This window comes from Oncorhynchus kisutch, linkage group LG20, assembly GCF_002021735.2.
Source record: "Oncorhynchus kisutch isolate 150728-3 linkage group LG20, Okis_V2, whole genome shotgun sequence".
Taxonomy (NCBI): domain Eukaryota; kingdom Metazoa; phylum Chordata; class Actinopteri; order Salmoniformes; family Salmonidae; genus Oncorhynchus; species Oncorhynchus kisutch.
This window is the reverse complement of record NC_034193.2, coordinates 34,663,107-34,683,435: the sequence shown is the minus strand read 5'-3', so window position 1 is coordinate 34,683,435 and position 20,329 is coordinate 34,663,107. Positions and strand designations below refer to the sequence as shown.

The window sequence follows — 20,329 nt, the reverse complement described above, 5'->3', positions numbered from 1 at the left end:
CCGCTCCAGGAGTCTGAGGTGCGGGAGGTTCCTCTGCCCCCTCTGGACATCGAGGATTCGAGGCATCGGGCGAGGGGCCTTCAGTAACTTGCATCGGTTCGGCGGTAGACTTCACCGGTCTTCTAGCAATCAACGATCCACCTTTCATTTTCCATTTGATTTGTCTTGTTTTCCCACACACCTGGTTTACATTTCCTCATTGCTTGATGTGTATATAACCCTCTGTTCCCCCCATGTCTCTGTGTGGAATTGTTTGTTGTAAAGTGTATGTGCACTTCAGACTGGTTTGCGATGGGTTATTTCAACCCATATTTTGTTGTTCTGGGTGCTGTTGATTTTCTCCTCATTAAACTGTTCCGGTTATAACCCAGTTCTGCTCTCCTACGCCTGACTTCCCTGCAGCCCATTACACACCTCCTAAAAGATAATATCTTAGGTCTTGTACCATTGATTTTTCCAAGCGCTGGGATGTGCAGAACTTAGAACGTGGAGTTAATGAAATGCCCAGGAAATGGCACAGAAAATGTGGGGCGGCCTCTCCATAAAAGTCAATGGCCACACACCAATACATGGATTTGACAGTCAAATGATTACTTAAATAGCAGTCAACTGTTGTCACTGTTGTTATTCTATAGAGGGTCGTGATTCGTTTAGGTTAACTAACAAAAAAAGTGGTCTGGTCCCTTTTCCATGATGAAAGCCTCCCGAAATTAAAATCCAATATTCCAAAATATAGATATAAGCCTTCAAGTACTCATCTAACCAACTTCTTCAGGGCCAACCAGTCCCCCTGTCGCCCTGAAACCCAAACCCCATAAGAAGAAGCCCAAATACAATCTGCCCTTGCCCAGTATACATACAAGGTCAGGGGACAACACTGGTTTTTCATCTTGTAGTTCAACTTGTTTTATACAGTTTAAAGGGATAGTTCATCCAAATTACAAAATGACTCAAGTTACGTTTACATTTCATTTGAAATCGAATGCATCCAAAGTGTACATTAGTCTTTCCTGGTTCATAACATATTTTTTGGTCCCTTTCAGATCACAGCCATGTCAACAGTGGGCGTCAGGCTTGTAAGAGACATGAATTATCTGTGAGATTCAGTGAACAAGGCTAGAAGGTGAGATTCCATCTCTCTTAACTGCTCATTGTACTGAATAGATAATCATGAGCTAACATTGTACCACCTTATTTGCTGTAACAGACAGTATTCTAGGGAAGCAAGGCATTTGTGTAGAATGTGCATTGTAGAGTATGTTCTTTGCATTCTTTATCAAAACTAAGATACCGAAGTTACCGGAGTCTACAATGGCAGACTTTTAATGTAGGGATAGTGAGAAGTAACATTCAAGACTGAAGCAATCCCCTCTAGTGGTATACTTTATACTGTACCAGGTTACTACACACACTGATAATACAAAACATTGAGGACACCTGCTCTTTCCATGACATAGACTGACCAAGTTAAAGCTATGACCCCTTATTGATGTCACTTGTTGATCTACTTCAATCAGTGTAGATGAAGGGGAGTTAAAGAAAGATTTTAAAACCTTGAGAGAATTGAGACATGGATTGTGTGTGTCATTCAGAGGGTGATTCAGCAAGAGAAAAGATTTAACTGTCTTTGAACGGGGTATGGTAGTAGGTGCCAGGCGCACCGGGTTAAGTGTGTCAAGAACTGCAACACTGCTGGTTTTTTCATGCTCAACAGTTTCCCATGTGTATCAAGAATGGTCCACCACCCAAAAGACGTCCAGCCAACTTGACACAACATGGGCCAGCATCCTTGTGGAACGCTTAGGGCAGCTTGTCGAGTCCATGCCGAGAGGAAATTAGGCTGTTCTGAGGGGAAAAGAGTGTGCAACTCAATATTAGGAAGATGTTCCTAGTCTATTGTGGACTCAGTGTATGTAATCCTACATGTTTTTAAATAGTACAGTATTTTTTTATTTAACTAGGCAAGTCAGTTAAGAACAAATTCTTATTTTCAATGATGGCCAAGGAACAGTGGGTTAACTGCCTGTTCAGGGGCAGAACTACAGATTGTCAGCTCGCAACCTTCCGGTTACTAGTCCAACACTCTAACCACTAGGCTACCCTGCCGCCCCAGTATCACAAACCACTGTACAAAACCATATAAAGTGTGGGCCTGTAGTATCTGTAAATCAACTAAACGTTGTTTTTTATTTCCATATGCAGATAATAAAGCATCATTGTTCATGTAATATTCTAATATATGCATTATACCTCCAGGAAGAGGAAATGGTCATAAAATCAAATAGATGAAAAGACAGAAACAAAAATGATTTTGAACTACAACTTATTTTATTTAAAAAATGTCAAATTCAGTGCAAAGTAATGTAGTGCATTGGTGTCTAGATCCCTGTTGGGTGGCAAAGTGTCACAATAATCCTGTGGGGAGAGAAAACAAGAGAATACATTAAATTAATGGGTGTTAACTAATCAGGGTTCAACAAAGCACTTCAAGTCCTCAATTCCTTCATAAGAGAGAGAGAAGGAGAAAGGAGTATGGTCCCTGCAGTAGGACTACATGCTGGCCATGAGGTTCTCCAAGTGGTACTCCAGGAGGATGGAGAGCTCAGTGACCAGAGACTCGGAGTTAAAATACCAGGCCAGCTGCTGGCCAAACATGTCATCTAGCAGAGCCATCAGTCCGCCCTGAAGAGAACACCACACAACACATAGAAAATGGCTCTGAGTTACTAGCTTATCAAGAGGAGAGAGACAATTAGAAATACTGAAAGCTGGTTAACCATGAATAAGGAAGTCAAAAGGAAGTACACTAAGAATATGGAAGTAAACAGGAAGTAACCTCTTGACTCTTACATTGAGCAGCAGTAGGATTCTATCAGCCTCTGGCTCCATGTTGGCAGCAGTGGGCAGGAAGGAGGACAGGAGAGCGTACAGACGCTCCACGAACCCACCAGGGTGCTAAAAGAAACAAAGGAGGAGAAAAGAGAATAGAAGAGATGAGGAATTTAAGTGAAACTGCTAATAGAGCAATATCAAAACATGTTCCAGTGAGATGCTACTTACCACCATCAGGGACTTCTGAGCTGTCATCATCCCAAACAGCACCAGCTCAAAGAGGACATCTATCATGTTCACATGATGGATCTAGGACAAGAAAACACATTTGTAGAAAATAGGAATGATTTCATATAGATCAGCTACTGTGATGTATAAAAGACATGCATGTGGAAGAACTCAGTGAGACTTGAAAGAGTTAATGAACTCACCTTTGCCTCAGCCAGCTCCCTCTCAATGTCATTCCGCTTGGAGGGGTCACTCAGGTAGTCCACAAAGTCGTTATAGGTACGGATGAATTTGGCCTCGTCCTATGACAAAGAAAAGAGCATCTTAGTGAACAGAACACATTTCCCCTCAGGGACGCTCTCTTTCCCTTGAAAGAGAATGAGTTAGTGAGTTACCATGTGGTTGGCCTGAACAAGGCCGCCCAGGAGGGCCTTTCCTGCCACAAACAGATGGTTCCTGCTCAGGGTGGAACCAAGCAGGGTCTAGGGAAGAGGGAAGAGTTAGGGTGAGACCTCTTCCTCTTGGAGACAGAACAAGAAGTCACAGAGACAAAAAGAACAGTGGGTCCACTCACAGTGAAGGCCTGGCGCAAGGAGACGAGCCTCAGGACGATGTCCTCCACTCTCTTGGTGGTAAGGTAGAGGCTGTGAAAGGGAGGGAATGAAGCATGTCAACCATTAGAGTCAATGGGGGATAACAACATTATGACCACTATCCTTCAGCATTTGACAAGCTCAGACTACACAGACATTTAGAGGAACTCACTTTAGCAGAGGAACCTCCCTCTCCTCAGGCAGCAGGTCCTCCTCCCAGCCCTACGACAACAAAACAAGCATTCAAAATCAGTGACCAGTGCAATGACATAACAAACAATCGGTCAATGGAAGGATCTTAATGCTCCTAGTCAATAGTATGTGTGTGTAACGTCTGACCTCATAGCAGTTGTGGCCCTCAGGCTCTGGGTCACTGAACTGCTGAGTGGTGGGAGTAGAGAAGGAGGCAGCCTCCGACCACGCTGAAGAGGAGAGAAGCCCGTCCAGCCCCATGTGGAGAGTGGCGTACACCACTGAGACATCAGTCTGCTGCTCAAAACACACACAGCACACCGGTTTACCACACACACACACACGTTATTAGAAAACACACCAAATCGAATGCAAAAATGCCCAGTAATGTCTAGTCTATATACATTGGAAATCGTTTATTTACCTGGTAGCAGCCAAGCGTCGCGTCCACAGACGTCTCGTGGCGGAGGTGAGACGCATAGTGGGTCACCCTGCCAGCCACACGCTGACAAAGAGAGAATACATATTAAGGCCAAATGGAATAAGTGAAGAAAAGCCTAATCTAATACTATTTCAGTAGTATTTACGTCTTACCTGGATCCAAGTGATGGACTGCACTTTGGTGGCACAGTAGGGGATGCCATCTGGACTAAGCTTGGCTGTCTCCTTGGAGATGGCCCACACCAGTTGAGTCTTCAGGCCTCTCACCCTACTCACGTGGTACATCCTCACCACCACCTGCTGTTGAGATAAACAACAAGACAACATCAACAAAACCACTTCGGCAATTGCTGTGACACATTTCCATCAAGATCAAATGACTGACAATATAGATTATGATTAGGTTGTTACAAAGACACATACCTGGGATCCCCCACGCATGTAGGTGATGATGGAGCTGATGAACTGGAAAGTTCTCCAAGCTTTAACCACCGGACCGGCATTGTTCTGCACATTACAATACATCCATGTTGGAAACAGTAAACATTGTAACAGTGATGTGACTGTGTGTGTGTGTGTGTGGGGGGGGGGGGGGCTCTTACCATGTTCACAACAGGCCCACAGTACTGGGGGCTGAACCTAATCGGAATCAACTGCCAAATGCCAGTGGCCTCCTAAAGCAGAAAGCAGACAAGAGATGTGTTTCATGTTAAAGAGACACAACTTGAATATCTGGGATATTTTTCAAACATAAAACCCCAAACTTTCAGAAAATTGTACCTCAAGGATAGTCTGCACATCTGGCACATCCTCAAGGATGATAGCAGCATTCTGGACATCAAGGAGGACTGGCAGCTGTGGAACATCTAGCACATCATCCAATGGCACATCCAACTGGACCTCATCCAGGACAGTTGTTTCTAAAATGAGGAACATTGGAATATAAAATAAAGATTGCTAACATTAGCTAGCTAGGTAGCAAAAGTTGATTGCTTAGCAACAGTTACTAAAGTTAATGTTAGCTAGCAAGCTACAACATCTCGAGCACAAGCATTTTTGCCAAGTCTGAATGATAGAAATACACAACATTTCGCAAATTATAATGACATTGTTAAATGTAGTAAAATAAGAGTTGTAAACTCCACATACCCTCTTCGAAGTCGCTGTCCACCTGTCGACGATCACGAACCCTGCAAAACAGAAAAAGACAAGAAAAACAAGCCACAAATGAATTTGAACAACCTGTCGACGCAGTAGGCCGCCGACGTCCACGCACTCTCTCCGCCAGTCTTGAAAAGCACCCAGGCATTTTCCAGTCGATTGTTCTCAGGTCTCAAAAAGTCATAGTCGAATTGCTCCATTGAAACCACAACTAAAGGACGGACACCAAAAATAAGAAGAGACTTGCTTGGGCCAAGAAACAAGAGCAATGGACCTTAGACTGGTGGAAATCTGTACTTTGGTTTGATGAGTCCAAATTTGCGATTGTTTCCTTTCACTGTTTGTGTAAAGAATCGAGGGTGTTTAGTTGTGTCACGACTTCCGCCGAAGTTGGTGCCTCTCCTTGTTCCGGCGGCGTTCGGCGGTCATTGTCACCGGCTTTCTAGCTACCACCGATCTACGCTTCTTTTTCCATTTGTTTTGTCTTGATTGTACACACCTGGTTCCCATTACGTTATAATTATTTCCCTATTTAACCCTCTGGTTCCCATGATGTTTTGTGCGTGATTGTTCCTTGTTGAGTGTTAGTCTTCTGTGTCATTGTGTGTTTTTCCCTGCGTGGAATTTATGATTGTTTATTTTTCGAGTAAACTACGTTATTTTACTCAGTTCTGTGTCCTGCGCCTGACTCCGTGCTCACCTCTGCACACGGACACTTGACAGAATCACGCACCAAAAATATGGAATCAGCAGGTGCACCCAGTCCTCCTGTACCAGTAGAGGAACGCGTCCAGCAGCACGCGACTATGCTCCAACATCTTGGCACAGCCATGGATTGCGTGCTGCTCACCATGAAACGATGGGAGAGAGGGGGTTTTCCCACACCTCCATCAACTTCACCCCAACCAACACCACAACCCACACCACTGTCCACCCCTCCGTCACCTGGACTTCAGGACCCTGGCTGTCAGCGTGGGATGGAATGAGAGGGCCCTGATCGACCATTACCGGTGTAGTCTATGTGGGGACATCCGTCGGGAGCTGGCTTGCAGGGACACCACCCTTACCCTCGACCAGCTGGATAACCTGTTGGCCACCCGCGGACGTACGGATCGGGGTCCGTCCATTCCATCCCCCAGTACCTCCGATCCTACACTGTACTTTTGGTAATACTTTGTGAGTAGGCAACAAATACAATCATCTTAAATTGACATGTTGAATTTCTTTGCCATAGTAAATTGTATATTGCGCAAATTTCCCTAATGCGGACAGTGTGTGTTACTACCTTACACAAGCTTGCATTTTCACCCTATAAATCTAAGTGGAATTACACAAAATGTTAACCTCAGATTGGTGATGTTAGTCTAAACGTTTATAGACATCACGATGACAAGATTGATTGTTTTAAACAAATCTGTCACGACTTCCACTGCTTTCGGCGGTCGACATCACCGATCTTCTAGCCATCGCCGATCCACCTTTCATTTTCCATTTGTTTTGTCTTGTTTTCCCACACACCTGGTTTACATTCCCTCATTACTAGACCGGGTGTGGCTCTCGACCCGAAACCTGCCCCTCCGCCTGCCCTGCCGAAAGCTGGGTCCGCGGTTTGTGGGGCCGTTTAATGTCCTGAGGAGACTGAACGAGGTGTGTTACAGGTTACAGCTCCCACCCGATTACCGTATTAACCCCTCAATCATGTGTGTCACTTCAGGCTGGTGGTGGCTGGTCCGCTCCAGGAGTCTGAGGTGCGGGAGGTTCCTCTGCCCCCTCTGGACATCGAGGATTCGAGGCATCGGGCGAGGGGCCTTCAGTAACTTGCATCGGTTCGGCGGTAGACTTCACCGGTCTTCTAGCAATCAACGATCCACCTTTCATTTTCCATTTGATTTGTCTTGTTTTCCCACACACCTGGTTTACATTTCCTCATTGCTTGATGTGTATATAACCCTCTGTTCCCCCCATGTCTCTGTGTGGAATTGTTTGTTGTAAAGTGTATGTGCACTTCAGACTGGTTTGCGATGGGTTATTTCAACCCATATTTTGTTGTTCTGGGTGCTGTTGATTTTCTCCTCATTAAACTGTTCCGGTTATAACCCAGTTCTGCTCTCCTACGCCTGACTTCCCTGCAGCCCATTACACACCTCCTAAAAGATAATATCTTAGGTCTTGTACCATTGATTTTTCCAAGCGCTGGGATGTGCAGAACTTAGAACGTGGAGTTAATGAAATGCCCAGGAAATGGCACAGAAAATGTGGGGCGGCCTCTCCATAAAAGTCAATGGCCACACACCAATACATGGATTTGACAGTCAAATGATTACTTAAATAGCAGTCAACTGTTGTCACTGTTGTTATTCTATAGAGGGTCGTGATTCGTTTAGGTTAACTAACAAAAAAAGTGGTCTGGTCCCTTTTCCATGATGAAAGCCTCCCGAAATTAAAATCCAATATTCCAAAATATAGATATAAGCCTTCAAGTACTCATCTAACCAACTTCTTCAGGGCCAACCAGTCCCCCTGTCGCCCTGAAACCCAAACCCCATAAGAAGAAGCCCAAATACAATCTGCCCTTGCCCAGTATACATACAAGGTCAGGGGACAACACTGGTTTTTCATCTTGTAGTTCAACTTGTTTTATACAGTTTAAAGGGATAGTTCATCCAAATTACAAAATGACTCAAGTTACGTTTACATTTCATTTGAAATCGAATGCATCCAAAGTGTACATTAGTCTTTCCTGGTTCATAACATATTTTTTGGTCCCTTTCAGATCACAGCCATGTCAACAGTGGGCGTCAGGCTTGTAAGAGACATGAATTATCTGTGAGATTCAGTGAACAAGGCTAGAAGGTGAGATTCCATCTCTCTTAACTGCTCATTGTACTGAATAGATAATCATGAGCTAACATTGTACCACCTTATTTGCTGTAACAGACAGTTAGTATTCTAGGGAAGCAAGGCATTTGTGTAGAATGTGCATTGTAGAGTATGTTCTTTGCATTCTTTATCAAAACTAAGATACCGAAGTTACCGGAGTCTACAATGGCAGACTTTTAATGTAGGGATAGTGAGAAGTAACATTCAAGACTGAAGCAATCCCCTCTAGTGGTATACTTTATACTGTACCAGGTTACTACACACACTGATAATACAAAACATTGAGGACACCTGCTCTTTCCATGACATAGACTGACCAAGTTAAAGCTATGACCCCTTATTGATGTCACTTGTTGATCTACTTCAATCAGTGTAGATGAAGGGGAGTTAAAGAAAGATTTTAAAACCTTGAGAGAATTGAGACATGGATTGTGTGTGTCATTCAGAGGGTGATTCAGCAAGAGAAAAGATTTAACTGTCTTTGAACGGGGTATGGTAGTAGGTGCCAGGCGCACCGGGTTAAGTGTGTCAAGAACTGCAACACTGCTGGTTTTTTCATGCTCAACAGTTTCCCATGTGTATCAAGAATGGTCCACCACCCAAAAGACGTCCAGCCAACTTGACACAACATGGGCCAGCATCCTTGTGGAACGCTTAGGGCAGCTTGTCGAGTCCATGCCGAGAGGAAATTAGGCTGTTCTGAGGGGAAAAGAGTGTGCAACTCAATATTAGGAAGATGTTCCTAGTCTATTGTGGACTCAGTGTATGTAATCCTACATGTTTTTAAATAGTACAGTATTTTTTTATTTAACTAGGCAAGTCAGTTAAGAACAAATTCTTATTTTCAATGATGGCCAAGGAACAGTGGGTTAACTGCCTGTTCAGGGGCAGAACTACAGATTGTCAGCTCGCAACCTTCCGGTTACTAGTCCAACACTCTAACCACTAGGCTACCCTGCCGCCCCAGTATCACAAACCACTGTACAAAACCATATAAAGTGTGGGCCTGTAGTATCTGTAAATCAACTAAACGTTGTTTTTTATTTCCATATGCAGATAATAAAGCATCATTGTTCATGTAATATTCTAATATATGCATTATACCTCCAGGAAGAGGAAATGGTCATAAAATCAAATAGATGAAAAGACAGAAACAAAAATGATTTTGAACTACAACTTATTTTATTTAAAAAATGTCAAATTCAGTGCAAAGTAATGTAGTGCATTGGTGTCTAGATCCCTGTTGGGTGGCAAAGTGTCACAATAATCCTGTGGGGAGAGAAAACAAGAGAATACATTAAATTAATGGGTGTTAACTAATCAGGGTTCAACAAAGCACTTCAAGTCCTCAATTCCTTCATAAGAGAGAGAGAAGGAGAAAGGAGTATGGTCCCTGCAGTAGGACTACATGCTGGCCATGAGGTTCTCCAAGTGGTACTCCAGGAGGATGGAGAGCTCAGTGACCAGAGACTCGGAGTTAAAATACCAGGCCAGCTGCTGGCCAAACATGTCATCTAGCAGAGCCATCAGTCCGCCCTGAAGAGAACACCACACAACACATAGAAAATGGCTCTGAGTTACTAGCTTATCAAGAGGAGAGAGACAATTAGAAATACTGAAAGCTGGTTAACCATGAATAAGGAAGTCAAAAGGAAGTACACTAAGAATATGGAAGTAAACAGGAAGTAACCTCTTGACTCTTACATTGAGCAGCAGTAGGATTCTATCAGCCTCTGGCTCCATGTTGGCAGCAGTGGGCAGGAAGGAGGACAGGAGAGCGTACAGACGCTCCACGAACCCACCAGGGTGCTAAAAGAAACAAAGGAGGAGAAAAGAGAATAGAAGAGATGAGGAATTTAAGTGAAACTGCTAATAGAGCAATATCAAAACATGTTCCAGTGAGATGCTACTTACCACCATCAGGGACTTCTGAGCTGTCATCATCCCAAACAGCACCAGCTCAAAGAGGACATCTATCATGTTCACATGATGGATCTAGGACAAGAAAACACATTTGTAGAAAATAGGAATGATTTCATATAGATCAGCTACTGTGATGTATAAAAGACATGCATGTGGAAGAACTCAGTGAGACTTGAAAGAGTTAATGAACTCACCTTTGCCTCAGCCAGCTCCCTCTCAATGTCATTCCGCTTGGAGGGGTCACTCAGGTAGTCCACAAAGTCGTTATAGGTACGGATGAATTTGGCCTCGTCCTATGACAAAGAAAAGAGCATCTTAGTGAACAGAACACATTTCCCCTCAGGGACGCTCTCTTTCCCTTGAAAGAGAATGAGTTAGTGAGTTACCATGTGGTTGGCCTGAACAAGGCCGCCCAGGAGGGCCTTTCCTGCCACAAACAGATGGTTCCTGCTCAGGGTGGAACCAAGCAGGGTCTAGGGAAGAGGGAAGAGTTAGGGTGAGACCTCTTCCTCTTGGAGACAGAACAAGAAGTCACAGAGACAAAAAGAACAGTGGGTCCACTCACAGTGAAGGCCTGGCGCAAGGAGACGAGCCTCAGGACGATGTCCTCCACTCTCTTGGTGGTAAGGTAGAGGCTGTGAAAGGGAGGGAATGAAGCATGTCAACCATTAGAGTCAATGGGGGATAACAACATTATGACCACTATCCTTCAGCATTTGACAAGCTCAGACTACACAGACATTTAGAGGAACTCACTTTAGCAGAGGAACCTCCCTCTCCTCAGGCAGCAGGTCCTCCTCCCAGCCCTACGACAACAAAACAAGCATTCAAAATCAGTGACCAGTGCAATGACATAACAAACAATCGGTCAATGGAAGGATCTTAATGCTCCTAGTCAATAGTATGTGTGTGTAACGTCTGACCTCATAGCAGTTGTGGCCCTCAGGCTCTGGGTCACTGAACTGCTGAGTGGTGGGAGTAGAGAAGGAGGCAGCCTCCGACCACGCTGAAGAGGAGAGAAGCCCGTCCAGCCCCATGTGGAGAGTGGCGTACACCACTGAGACATCAGTCTGCTGCTCAAAACACACACAGCACACCGGTTTACCACACACACACACACGTTATTAGAAAACACACCAAATCGAATGCAAAAATGCCCAGTAATGTCTAGTCTATATACATTGGAAATCGTTTATTTACCTGGTAGCAGCCAAGCGTCGCGTCCACAGACGTCTCGTGGCGGAGGTGAGACGCATAGTGGGTCACCCTGCCAGCCACACGCTGACAAAGAGAGAATACATATTAAGGCCAAATGGAATAAGTGAAGAAAAGCCTAATCTAATACTATTTCAGTAGTATTTACGTCTTACCTGGATCCAAGTGATGGACTGCACTTTGGTGGCACAGTAGGGGATGCCATCTGGACTAAGCTTGGCTGTCTCCTTGGAGATGGCCCACACCAGTTGAGTCTCCAGGCCTCTCACCCTACTCACGTGGTACATCCTCACCACCACCTGCTGTTGAGATAAACAACAAGACAACATCAACAAAACCACTTCGGCAATTGCTGTGACACATTTCCATCAAGATCAAATGACTGACAATATAGATTATGATTAGGTTGTTACAAAGACACATACCTGGGATCCCCCACGCATGTAGGTGATGATGGAGCTGATGAACTGGAAAGTTCTCCAAGCTTTAACCACCGGACCGGCATTGTTCTGCACATTACAATACATCCATGTTGGAAACAGTAAACATTGTAACAGTGATGTGACTGTGTGTGTGTGTGTGTGGGGGGGGGGGGGCTCTTACCATGTTCACAACAGGCCCACAGTACTGGGGGCTGAACCTAATCGGAATCAACTGCCAAATGCCAGTGGCCTCCTAAAGCAGAAAGCAGACAAGAGATGTGTTTCATGTTAAAGAGACACAACTTGAATATCTGGGATATTTTTCAAACATAAAACCCCAAACTTTCAGAAAATTGTACCTCAAGGATAGTCTGCACATCTGGCACATCCTCAAGGATGATAGCAGCATTCTGGACATCAAGGAGGACTGGCAGCTGTGGAACATCTAGCACATCATCCAATGGCACATCCAACTGGACCTCATCCAGGACAGTTGTTTCTAAAATGAGGAACATTGGAATATAAAATAAAGATTGCTAACATTAGCTAGCTAGGTAGCAAAAGTTGATTGCTTAGCAACAGTTACTAAAGTTAATGTTAGCTAGCAAGCTACAACATCTCGAGCACAAGCATTTTTGCCAAGTCTGAATGATAGAAATACACAACATTTCGCAAATTATAATGACATTGTTAAATGTAGTAAAATAAGAGTTGTAAACTCCACATACCCTCTTCGAAGTCGCTGTCCACCTGTCGACGATCACGAACCCTGCAAAACAGAAAAAGACAAGAAAAACAAGCCACAAATGAATTTGAACAACCTGTCGACGCAGTAGGCCGCCGACGTCCACGCACTCTCTCCGCCAGTCTTGAAAAGCACCCAGGCATTTTCCAGTCGATTGTTCTCAGGTCTCAAAAAGTCATAGTCGAATTGCTCCATTGAAACCACAACTAAAGGACGGACACCAAAAATAAGAAGAGACTTGCTTGGGCCAAGAAACAAGAGCAATGGACCTTAGACTGGTGGAAATCTGTACTTTGGTTTGATGAGTCCAAATTTGCGATTGTTTCCTTTCACTGTTTGTGTAAAGAATCGAGGGTGTTTAGTTGTGTCACGACTTCCGCCGAAGTTGGTGCCTCTCCTTGTTCCGGCGGCGTTCGGCGGTCATTGTCACCGGCTTTCTAGCTACCACCGATCTACGCTTCTTTTTCCATTTGTTTTGTCTTGATTGTACACACCTGGTTCCCATTACGTTATAATTATTTCCCTATTTAACCCTCTGGTTCCCATGATGTTTTGTGCGTGATTGTTCCTTGTTGAGTGTTAGTCTTCTGTGTCATTGTGTGTTTTTCCCTGCGTGGAATTTATGATTGTTTATTTTTCGAGTAAACTACGTTATTTTACTCAGTTCTGTGTCCTGCGCCTGACTCCGTGCTCACCTCTGCACACGGACACTTGACAGAATCACGCACCAAAAATATGGAATCAGCAGGTGCACCCAGTCCTCCTGTACCAGTAGAGGAACGCGTCCAGCAGCACGCGACTATGCTCCAACATCTTGGCACAGCCATGGATTGCGTGCTGCTCACCATGAAACGATGGGAGAGAGGGGGTTTTCCCACACCTCCATCAACTTCACCCCAACCAACACCACAACCCACACCACTGTCCACCCCTCCGTCACCTGGACTTCAGGACCCTGGCTGTCAGCGTGGGATGGAATGAGAGGGCCCTGATCGACCATTACCGGTGTAGTCTATGTGGGGACATCCGTCGGGAGCTGGCTTGCAGGGACACCACCCTTACCCTCGACCAGCTGGATAACCTGTTGGCCACCCGCGGACGTACGGATCGGGGTCCGTCCATTCCATCCCCCAGTACCTCCGATCCTACACTGTACTTTTGGTAATACTTTGTGAGTAGGCAACAAATACAATCATCTTAAATTGACATGTTGAATTTCTTTGCCATAGTAAATTGTATATTGCGCAAATTTCCCTAATGCGGACAGTGTGTGTTACTACCTTACACAAGCTTGCATTTTCACCCTATAAATCTAAGTGGAATTACACAAAATGTTAACCTCAGATTGGTGATGTTAGTCTAAACGTTTATAGACATCACGATGACAAGATTGATTGTTTTAAACAAATCTGTCACGACTTCCACTGCTTTCGGCGGTCGACATCACCGATCTTCTAGCCATCGCCGATCCACCTTTCATTTTCCATTTGTTTTGTCTTGTTTTCCCACACACCTGGTTTACATTCCCTCATTACTAGACCGGGTGTGGCTCTCGACCCGAAACCTGCCCCTCCGCCTGCCCTGCCGAAAGCTGGGTCCGCGGTTTGTGGGGCCGTTTAATGTCCTGAGGAGACTGAACGAGGTGTGTTACAGGTTACAGCTCCCACCCGATTACCGTATTAACCCCTCAATCATGTGTGTCACTTCAGGCTGGTGGTGGCTGGTCCGCTCCAGGAGTCTGAGGTGCGGGAGGTTCCTCTGCCCCCTCTGGACATCGAGGATTCGAGGCATCGGGCGAGGGGCCTTCAGTAACTTGCATCGGTTCGGCGGTAGACTTCACCGGTCTTCTAGCAATCAACGATCCACCTTTCATTTTCCATTTGATTTGTCTTGTTTTCCCACACACCTGGTTTACATTTCCTCATTGCTTGATGTGTATATAACCCTCTGTTCCCCCCATGTCTCTGTGTGGAATTGTTTGTTGTAAAGTGTATGTGCACTTCAGACTGGTTTGCGATGGGTTATTTCAACCCATATTTTGTTGTTCTGGGTGCTGTTGATTTTCTCCTCATTAAACTGTTCCGGTTATAACCCAGTTCTGCTCTCCTACGCCTGACTTCCCTGCAGCCCATTACGCACCTCCTAAAAGATAATATCTTAGGTCTTGTACCATTGATTTTTCCAAGCGCTGGGATGTGCAGAACTTAGAACGTGGAGTTAATGAAATGCCCAGGAAATGGCACAGAAAATGTGGGGCGGCCTCTCCATAAAAGTCAATGGCCACACACCAATACATGGATTTGACAGTCAAATGATTACTTAAATAGCAGTCAACTGTTGTCACTGTTGTTATTCTATAGAGGGTCGTGATTCGTTTAGGTTAACTAACAAAAAAAGTGGTCTGGTCCCTTTTCCATGATGAAAGCCTCCCGAAATTAAAATCCAATATTCCAAAATATAGATATAAGCCTTCAAGTACTCATCTAACCAACTTCTTCAGGGCCAACCAGTCCCCCTGTCGCCCTGAAACCCAAACCCCATAAGAAGAAGCCCAAATACAATCTGCCCTTGCCCAGTATACATACAAGGTCAGGGGACAACACTGGTTTTTCATCTTGTAGTTCAACTTGTTTTATACAGTTTAAAGGGATAGTTCATCCAAATTACAAAATGACTCAAGTTACGTTTACATTTCATTTGAAATCGAATGCATCCAAAGTGTACATTAGTCTTTCCTGGTTCATAACATATTTTTTGGTCCCTTTCAGATCACAGCCATGTCAACAGTGGGCGTCAGGCTTGTAAGAGACATGAATTATCTGTGAGATTCAGTGAACAAGGCTAGAAGGTGAGATTCCATCTCTCTTAACTGCTCATTGTACTGAATAGATAATCATGAGCTAACATTGTACCACCTTATTTGCTGTAACAGACAGTATTCTAGGGAAGCAAGGCATTTGTGTAGAATGTGCATTGTAGAGTATGTTCTTTGCATTCTTTATCAAAACTAAGATACCGAAGTTACCGGAGTCTACAATGGCAGACTTTTAATGTAGGGATAGTGAGAAGTAACATTCAAGACTGAAGCAATCCCCTCTAGTGGTATACTTTATACTGTACCAGGTTACTACACACACTGATAATACAAAACATTGAGGACACCTGCTCTTTCCATGACATAGACTGACCAAGTTAAAGCTATGACCCCTTATTGATGTCACTTGTTGATCTACTTCAATCAGTGTAGATGAAGGGGAGTTAAAGAAAGATTTTAAAACCTTGAGAGAATTGAGACATGGATTGTGTGTGTCATTCAGAGGGTGATTCAGCAAGAGAAAAGATTTAACTGTCTTTGAACGGGGTATGGTAGTAGGTGCCAGGCGCACCGGGTTAAGTGTGTCAAGAACTGCAACACTGCTGGTTTTTTCATGCTCAACAGTTTCCCATGTGTATCAAGAATGGTCCACCACCCAAAAGACGTCCAGCCAACTTGACACAACATGGGCCAGCATCCTTGTGGAACGCTTAGGGCAGCTTGTCGAGTCCATGCCGAGAGGAAATTAGGCTGTTCTGAGGGGAAAAGAGTGTGCAACTCAATATTAGGAAGATGTTCCTAGTCTATTGTGGACTCAGTGTATGTCATCCTACATGTTTTTAAATAGTACAGTATTTTTTTATTTAACTAGGCAAGTCAGTTAAGAACAAATTCTTATTTTCAATGATGGCCAAGGAACAGTGGGTTAACTGCCTGTTCAGGGGCAGAACTACAGATTGTCAGCTCGCAACCTTCCGGTTACTAGTCCAACACTCTAACCACTAGGCTACCCTGCCGCCCCAGTATCACAAACCACTGTACAAAACCATATAAAGTGTGGGCCTGTAGTATCTGTAAATCAACTAAACGTTGTTTTTTATTTCCATATGCAGATAATAAAGCATCATTGTTCATGTAATATTCTAATATATGCATTATACCTCCAGGAAGAGGAAATGGTCATAAAATCAAATAGATGAAAAGACAGAAACAAAAATGATTTTGAACTACAACTTATTTTATTTAAAAAATGTCAAATTCAGTGCAAAGTAATGTAGTGCATTGGTGTCTAGATCCCTGTTGGGTGGCAAAGTGTCACAATAATCCTGTGGGGAGAGAAAACAAGAGAATACATTAAATTAATGGGTGTTAACTAATCAGGGTTCAACAAAGCACTTCAAGTCCTCAATTCCTTCAAAAGAGAGAGAGAAGGAGAAAGGAGTATGGTCCCTGCAGTAGGACTACATGCTGGCCATGAGGTTCTCCAAGTGGTACTCCAGGAGGATGGAGAGCTCAGTGACCAGAGACTCGGAGTTAAAATACCAGGCCAGCTGCTGGCCAAACATGTCATCTAGCAGAGCCATCAGTCCGCCCTGAAGAGAACAACACATAGAAAATGGCTCTGAGTTACTAGCTTATCAAGAGGAGAGAGACAATTAGAAATACTGAAAGCTGGTTAACCATGAATAAGGAAGTCAAAAGGAAGTACACTAAGAATATGGAAGTAAACAGGAAGTAACCTCTTGACTCTTACATTGAGCAGCAGTAGGATTCTATCAGCCTCTGGCTCCATGTTGGCAGCAGTGGGCAGGAAGGAGGACAGGAGAGCGTACAGACGCTCCACGAACCCACCAGGGTGCTAAAAGAAACAAAGGAGGAGAAAAGAGAATAGAAGAGATGAGGAATTTAAGTGAAACTGCTAATAGAGCAATATCAAAACATGTTCCAGTGAGATGCTACTTACCACCATCAGGGACTTCTGAGCTGTCATCATCCCAAACAGCACCAGCTCAAAGAGGACATCTATCATGTTCACATGATGGATCTAGGACAAGAAAACACATTTGTAGAAAATAGGAATGATTTCATATAGATCAGCTACTGTGATGTATAAAAGACATGCATGTGGAAGAACTCAGTGAGACTTGAAAGAGTTAATGAACTCACCTTTGCCTCAGCCAGCTCCCTCTCAATGTCATTCCGCTTGGAGGGGTCACTCAGGTAGTCCACAAAGTCGTTATAGGTACGGATGAATTTGGCCTCGTCCTATGACAAAGAAAAGAGCATCTTAGTGAACAGAACACATTTCCCCTCAGGGACGCTCTCTTTCCCTTGAAAGAGAATGAGTTAGTGAGTTACCATGTGGTTGGCCTGAACAAGGCCGCCCAGGAGGGCCTTTCCTGCCACAAACAGATGGTTCCTGCTCAGGGTGGAACCAAGCAGGGTCTAGGGAAGAGTTAGGGTGAGACCTCTTCCTCTTGGAGACAGAACAAGAAGTCACAGAGACAAAAAGAACAGTGGGTCCACTCACAGTGAAGGCCTGGCGCAAGGAGACGAGCCTCAGGACGATGTCCTCCACTCTCTTGGTGGTAAGGTAGAGGCTGTGAAAGGGAGGGAATGAAGCATGTCAACCATTAGAGTCAATGGGGGATAACAACATTATGACCACTATCCTTCAGCATTTGACAAGCTCAGACTACACAGACATTTAGAGGAACTCACTTTAGCAGAGGAACCTCCCTCTCCTCAGGCAGCAGGTCCTCCTCCCAGCCCTACGACAACAAAACAAGCATTCAAAATCAGTGACCAGTGCAATGACATAACAAACAATCGGTCAATGGAAGGATCTTAATGCTCCTAGTCAATAGTATGTGTGTGTAACGTCTGACCTCATAGCAGTTGTGGCCCTCAGGCTCTGGGTCACTGAACTGCTGAGTGGTGGGAGTAGAGAAGGAGGCAGCCTCCGACCACGCTGAAGAGGAGAGAAGCCCGTCCAGCCCCATGTGGAGAGTGGCGTACACCACTGAGACATCAGTCTGCTGCTCAAAACACACACAGCACACCGGTTTACCACACACACACACACACGTTATTAGAAAACACACCAAATCGAATGCAAAAATGCCCAGTAATGTCTAGTCTATATACATTGGAAATCGTTTATTTACCTGGTAGCAGCCAAGCGTCGCGTCCACAGACGTCTCGTGGCGGAGGTGAGACGCATAGTGGGTCACCCTGCCAGCCACACGCTGACAAAGAGAGAATACATATTAAGGCCAAATGGAATAAGTGAAGAAAAGCCTAATCTAATACTATTTCAGTAGTATTTACGTCTTACCTGGATCCAAGTGATGGACTGCACTTTGGTGGCACAGTAGGGGATGCCCACTGGACTAAGCCTGGCTGTCTCCTTGGAGATGGCCCACACCAGTTGAGTCTCCAGGCCTCTCACCCTACTCACGTGGTACATCCTCACCACCACCTGCTGTTGAGATAAACAACAAGACAACATCAACAAAACCACTTCGGCAATTGCTGTGACACATTTCCATCAAGATCAAATGACTGACAATATAGATTATGATTAGGTTGTTACAAAGACACATACCTGGGATCCCCCACGCATGTAGGTGATGATGGAGCTGATGAACTGGAAAGTTCTCCAAGCTTTAACCACCGGACCGGCATTGTTCTGCACATTACAATACATTCATGTTGGAAACAGTAAACATTGTAACAGTGATGTGACTGTGTGTGTGTGTGTGTGGGGGGGGGGGGTCTCTTACCCTGATCACAACAGGCCCACAGTACTGGGGGCTGAACCTAATCGGAATCAACTGCCAATTGCCAGTGGCCTCCTAAAGCAGAAAGCAGGCAAGAGATTTGTGTCATGTTAAAGAGACTCACCTTGAACATCTGGGATATTTTTCAAACATAAAACCCCAAACTTTCAGAAAATTGTACCTCAAGGATAGTCTGCACATCTGGCACATTCTCAAGGATGATAGCAGCATTCTGGACATCAAGGAGGACTGGCAGCTGTGGAACATCTAGCACATCATCCAATGGCACATCCAACTGGACCTCATCCAGGACAGTTGTTTCTAAAATGAGGAACATTGGAATATAAAATAAAGATTGCTAACATTAGCTAGCTAGGTAGCAAAAGTTGATTGCTTAGCAACAGTTACTAAAGTTAATGTTAGCTAGCAAGCTACAACATCTCGAGCACAAGCATTTTTGCCAAGTCTGAATGATAGAAATACACAACATTTCGCAAATTATAATGACATTGTTAAATGTAGTAAAATAAGAGTTGTAAACTCCACATACCCTCTTCGAAGTCGCTGTCCACCTGTCGACGATCACGAACCCTGCAAAACAGAAAAAGACAAGAAAAACAAGCCACAAATGAATTTGAACAACCTGTCGACGCAGTAGGCCGCCGACGTCCACGCACTCTCTCCGCCAGTCTTGAAAAGCACCCAGGCATTTTCCAGTCGATTGTTCTCAGGTCTCAAAAATCAAACAAGTTTGTTGTCAGCAGCAAAGTTGTTGTTTTCGCACAGAAAACGTTCCATAGAACGTCGGTTAGATGTCTCTTGGCAACACACGTTCGAAAATGATTGTTTACAAAATTGACAACTGTGTTGCCATAGAAATTAGTTTGGAATTCTGATTCCCTTTAGAATCCCTTAAAATTGCTTGTCATCATTCTAGTGACTTCGACGTGCTCCTTCGTAGCTCAGTTGATAAGAGCATGACGTGCTGCAAACATTGCTAAGATAGATAATGATTTCAGGGATTTTTGTGATGAGTTACCTGAAATTGAGATAAAAGACTGTATTAAAAGCCTTAAGGACAATAGGTCCCCTGGAAATGA

At 44.3% G+C, this 20,329-nt stretch overlaps 3 protein-coding genes and 3 long non-coding RNA genes across 11 annotated transcripts; all 6 read right to left on the bottom strand.

Annotated features, from left to right (window-relative positions):
• Nucleotides 1-2,344: 2,344 nt before the first annotated feature.
• On the bottom strand, nucleotides 2,345-4,139 carry LOC116355365 (uncharacterized). Of its 2 annotated transcripts, XM_031798787.1 has the most exons (8): nucleotides 3,993-4,139; nucleotides 3,826-3,875; nucleotides 3,635-3,704; nucleotides 3,456-3,542; nucleotides 3,264-3,362; nucleotides 3,061-3,141; nucleotides 2,851-2,955; nucleotides 2,345-2,682 (listed from the first exon to the last, which is right to left on the bottom strand). In XM_031798787.1, the coding sequence occupies exons 1-8, from the start codon at nucleotides 4,104-4,106 to the stop codon at nucleotides 2,551-2,553; spliced, it is 738 nt and encodes a 245-aa protein (XP_031654647.1). In that variant the 5' UTR covers nucleotides 4,107-4,139; the 3' UTR covers nucleotides 2,345-2,550. The 2 variants fall into 2 exon arrangements, with proteins under 2 accessions (XP_031654647.1, XP_031654648.1); XM_031798788.1 differs by lacking the exon at nucleotides 3,456-3,542.
• A 754-nt stretch (nucleotides 4,140-4,893) lies between these two features.
• On the bottom strand, nucleotides 4,894-5,620 carry LOC116355369 (uncharacterized). The gene is made up of 3 exons (XR_004204383.1): nucleotides 5,436-5,620; nucleotides 5,067-5,206; nucleotides 4,894-4,960 (listed from the first exon to the last, which is right to left on the bottom strand). It is a non-coding gene; the product is annotated as an uncharacterized LOC116355369 (long non-coding RNA).
• A 3,882-nt stretch (nucleotides 5,621-9,502) lies between these two features.
• On the bottom strand, nucleotides 9,503-11,320 carry LOC116355364 (uncharacterized). 3 transcript variants are annotated; one of them, XM_031798785.1, is made up of 8 exons: nucleotides 11,174-11,320; nucleotides 11,007-11,056; nucleotides 10,816-10,885; nucleotides 10,637-10,723; nucleotides 10,445-10,543; nucleotides 10,242-10,322; nucleotides 10,032-10,136; nucleotides 9,503-9,596 (listed from the first exon to the last, which is right to left on the bottom strand). In XM_031798785.1, the coding sequence occupies exons 1-8, from the start codon at nucleotides 11,285-11,287 to the stop codon at nucleotides 9,510-9,512; spliced, it is 693 nt and encodes a 230-aa protein (XP_031654645.1). In that variant the 5' UTR covers nucleotides 11,288-11,320; the 3' UTR covers nucleotides 9,503-9,509. The 3 variants fall into 3 exon arrangements, with proteins under 3 accessions (XP_031654645.1, XP_031654644.1, XP_031654646.1); XM_031798784.1 differs by having other exon boundaries at nucleotides 9,526-9,863; XM_031798786.1 differs by lacking the exon at nucleotides 10,637-10,723 and having other exon boundaries at nucleotides 9,526-9,863.
• Nucleotides 11,321-12,073: 753 nt separating this feature from the next.
• LOC116355368 (uncharacterized) lies at nucleotides 12,074-12,732 on the bottom strand. Its single transcript, XR_004204382.1, has 3 exons — nucleotides 12,616-12,732; nucleotides 12,247-12,386; nucleotides 12,074-12,140 (listed from the first exon to the last, which is right to left on the bottom strand). It is a non-coding gene; the product is annotated as an uncharacterized LOC116355368 (long non-coding RNA).
• Nucleotides 12,733-16,678: 3,946 nt separating this feature from the next.
• LOC116355363 (uncharacterized) lies at nucleotides 16,679-18,482 on the bottom strand. Of its 3 annotated transcripts, none has more exons than XM_031798781.1 (8): nucleotides 18,336-18,482; nucleotides 18,169-18,218; nucleotides 17,978-18,047; nucleotides 17,806-17,892; nucleotides 17,614-17,712; nucleotides 17,411-17,491; nucleotides 17,201-17,305; nucleotides 16,679-16,772 (listed from the first exon to the last, which is right to left on the bottom strand). In XM_031798781.1, exons 1-8 carry the CDS (start codon nucleotides 18,447-18,449, stop codon nucleotides 16,686-16,688), a joined length of 693 nt encoding a protein of 230 aa, XP_031654641.1. In that variant the 5' UTR covers nucleotides 18,450-18,482; the 3' UTR covers nucleotides 16,679-16,685. The 3 variants fall into 3 exon arrangements, with proteins under 3 accessions (XP_031654641.1, XP_031654640.1, XP_031654643.1); XM_031798780.1 differs by having other exon boundaries at nucleotides 16,702-17,039; XM_031798783.1 differs by lacking the exon at nucleotides 17,806-17,892 and having other exon boundaries at nucleotides 16,702-17,039.
• Nucleotides 18,483-18,987: 505 nt separating this feature from the next.
• LOC116355377 (uncharacterized) lies at nucleotides 18,988-19,439 on the bottom strand. Its single transcript, XR_004204393.1, has 3 exons — nucleotides 19,411-19,439; nucleotides 19,233-19,304; nucleotides 18,988-19,138 (listed from the first exon to the last, which is right to left on the bottom strand). It is a non-coding gene; the product is annotated as an uncharacterized LOC116355377 (long non-coding RNA).
• Nucleotides 19,440-20,329: the final 890 nt, after the last annotated feature.

What these genes read in the sequence shown, in the direction of transcription:
- LOC116355364 (XM_031798784.1), bottom strand. Translation starts at nt 11,287, where the DNA reads ATGGGGCTGGACGGGCTTCTCTCCTCTTCAGCGTGGTCGGAGGCTGCC. An exon ending in CTCAGAAGTCCCTGATGGTG is followed by an intron (nt 10,137 to 10,241) that starts GTAAGTAGCATC and finishes TGTTTCTTTTAG; the next exon opens with CACCCTGGTGGGTTCGTGGA. An exon ending in GAATCCTACTGCTGCTCAAT is followed by an intron (nt 9,864 to 10,031) that starts GTAAGAGTCAAG and finishes TGTTCTCTTCAG; the next exon opens with GGCGGACTGATGGCTCTGCT.
- LOC116355365 (XM_031798787.1), bottom strand. Translation starts at nt 4,106, where the DNA reads ATGGGGCTGGACGGGCTTCTCTCCTCTTCAGCGTGGTCGGAGGCTGCC. An exon ending in CCTTGCGCCAGGCCTTCACT is followed by an intron (nt 3,543 to 3,634) that starts GTGAGTGGACCC and finishes CCTCTTCCCTAG; the next exon opens with ACCCTGCTTGGTTCCACCCT. An exon ending in CTCAGAAGTCCCTGATGGTG is followed by an intron (nt 2,956 to 3,060) that starts GTAAGTAGCATC and finishes TGTTTCTTTTAG; the next exon opens with CACCCTGGTGGGTTCGTGGA.
- LOC116355363 (XM_031798780.1), bottom strand. Translation starts at nt 18,449, where the DNA reads ATGGGGCTGGACGGGCTTCTCTCCTCTTCAGCGTGGTCGGAGGCTGCC. An exon ending in CCTTGCGCCAGGCCTTCACT is followed by an intron (nt 17,893 to 17,977) that starts GTGAGTGGACCC and finishes ACTCTTCCCTAG; the next exon opens with ACCCTGCTTGGTTCCACCCT. An exon ending in GGGAGCTGGCTGAGGCAAAG is followed by an intron (nt 17,492 to 17,613) that starts GTGAGTTCATTA and finishes TTCTTGTCCTAG; the next exon opens with ATCCATCATGTGAACATGAT.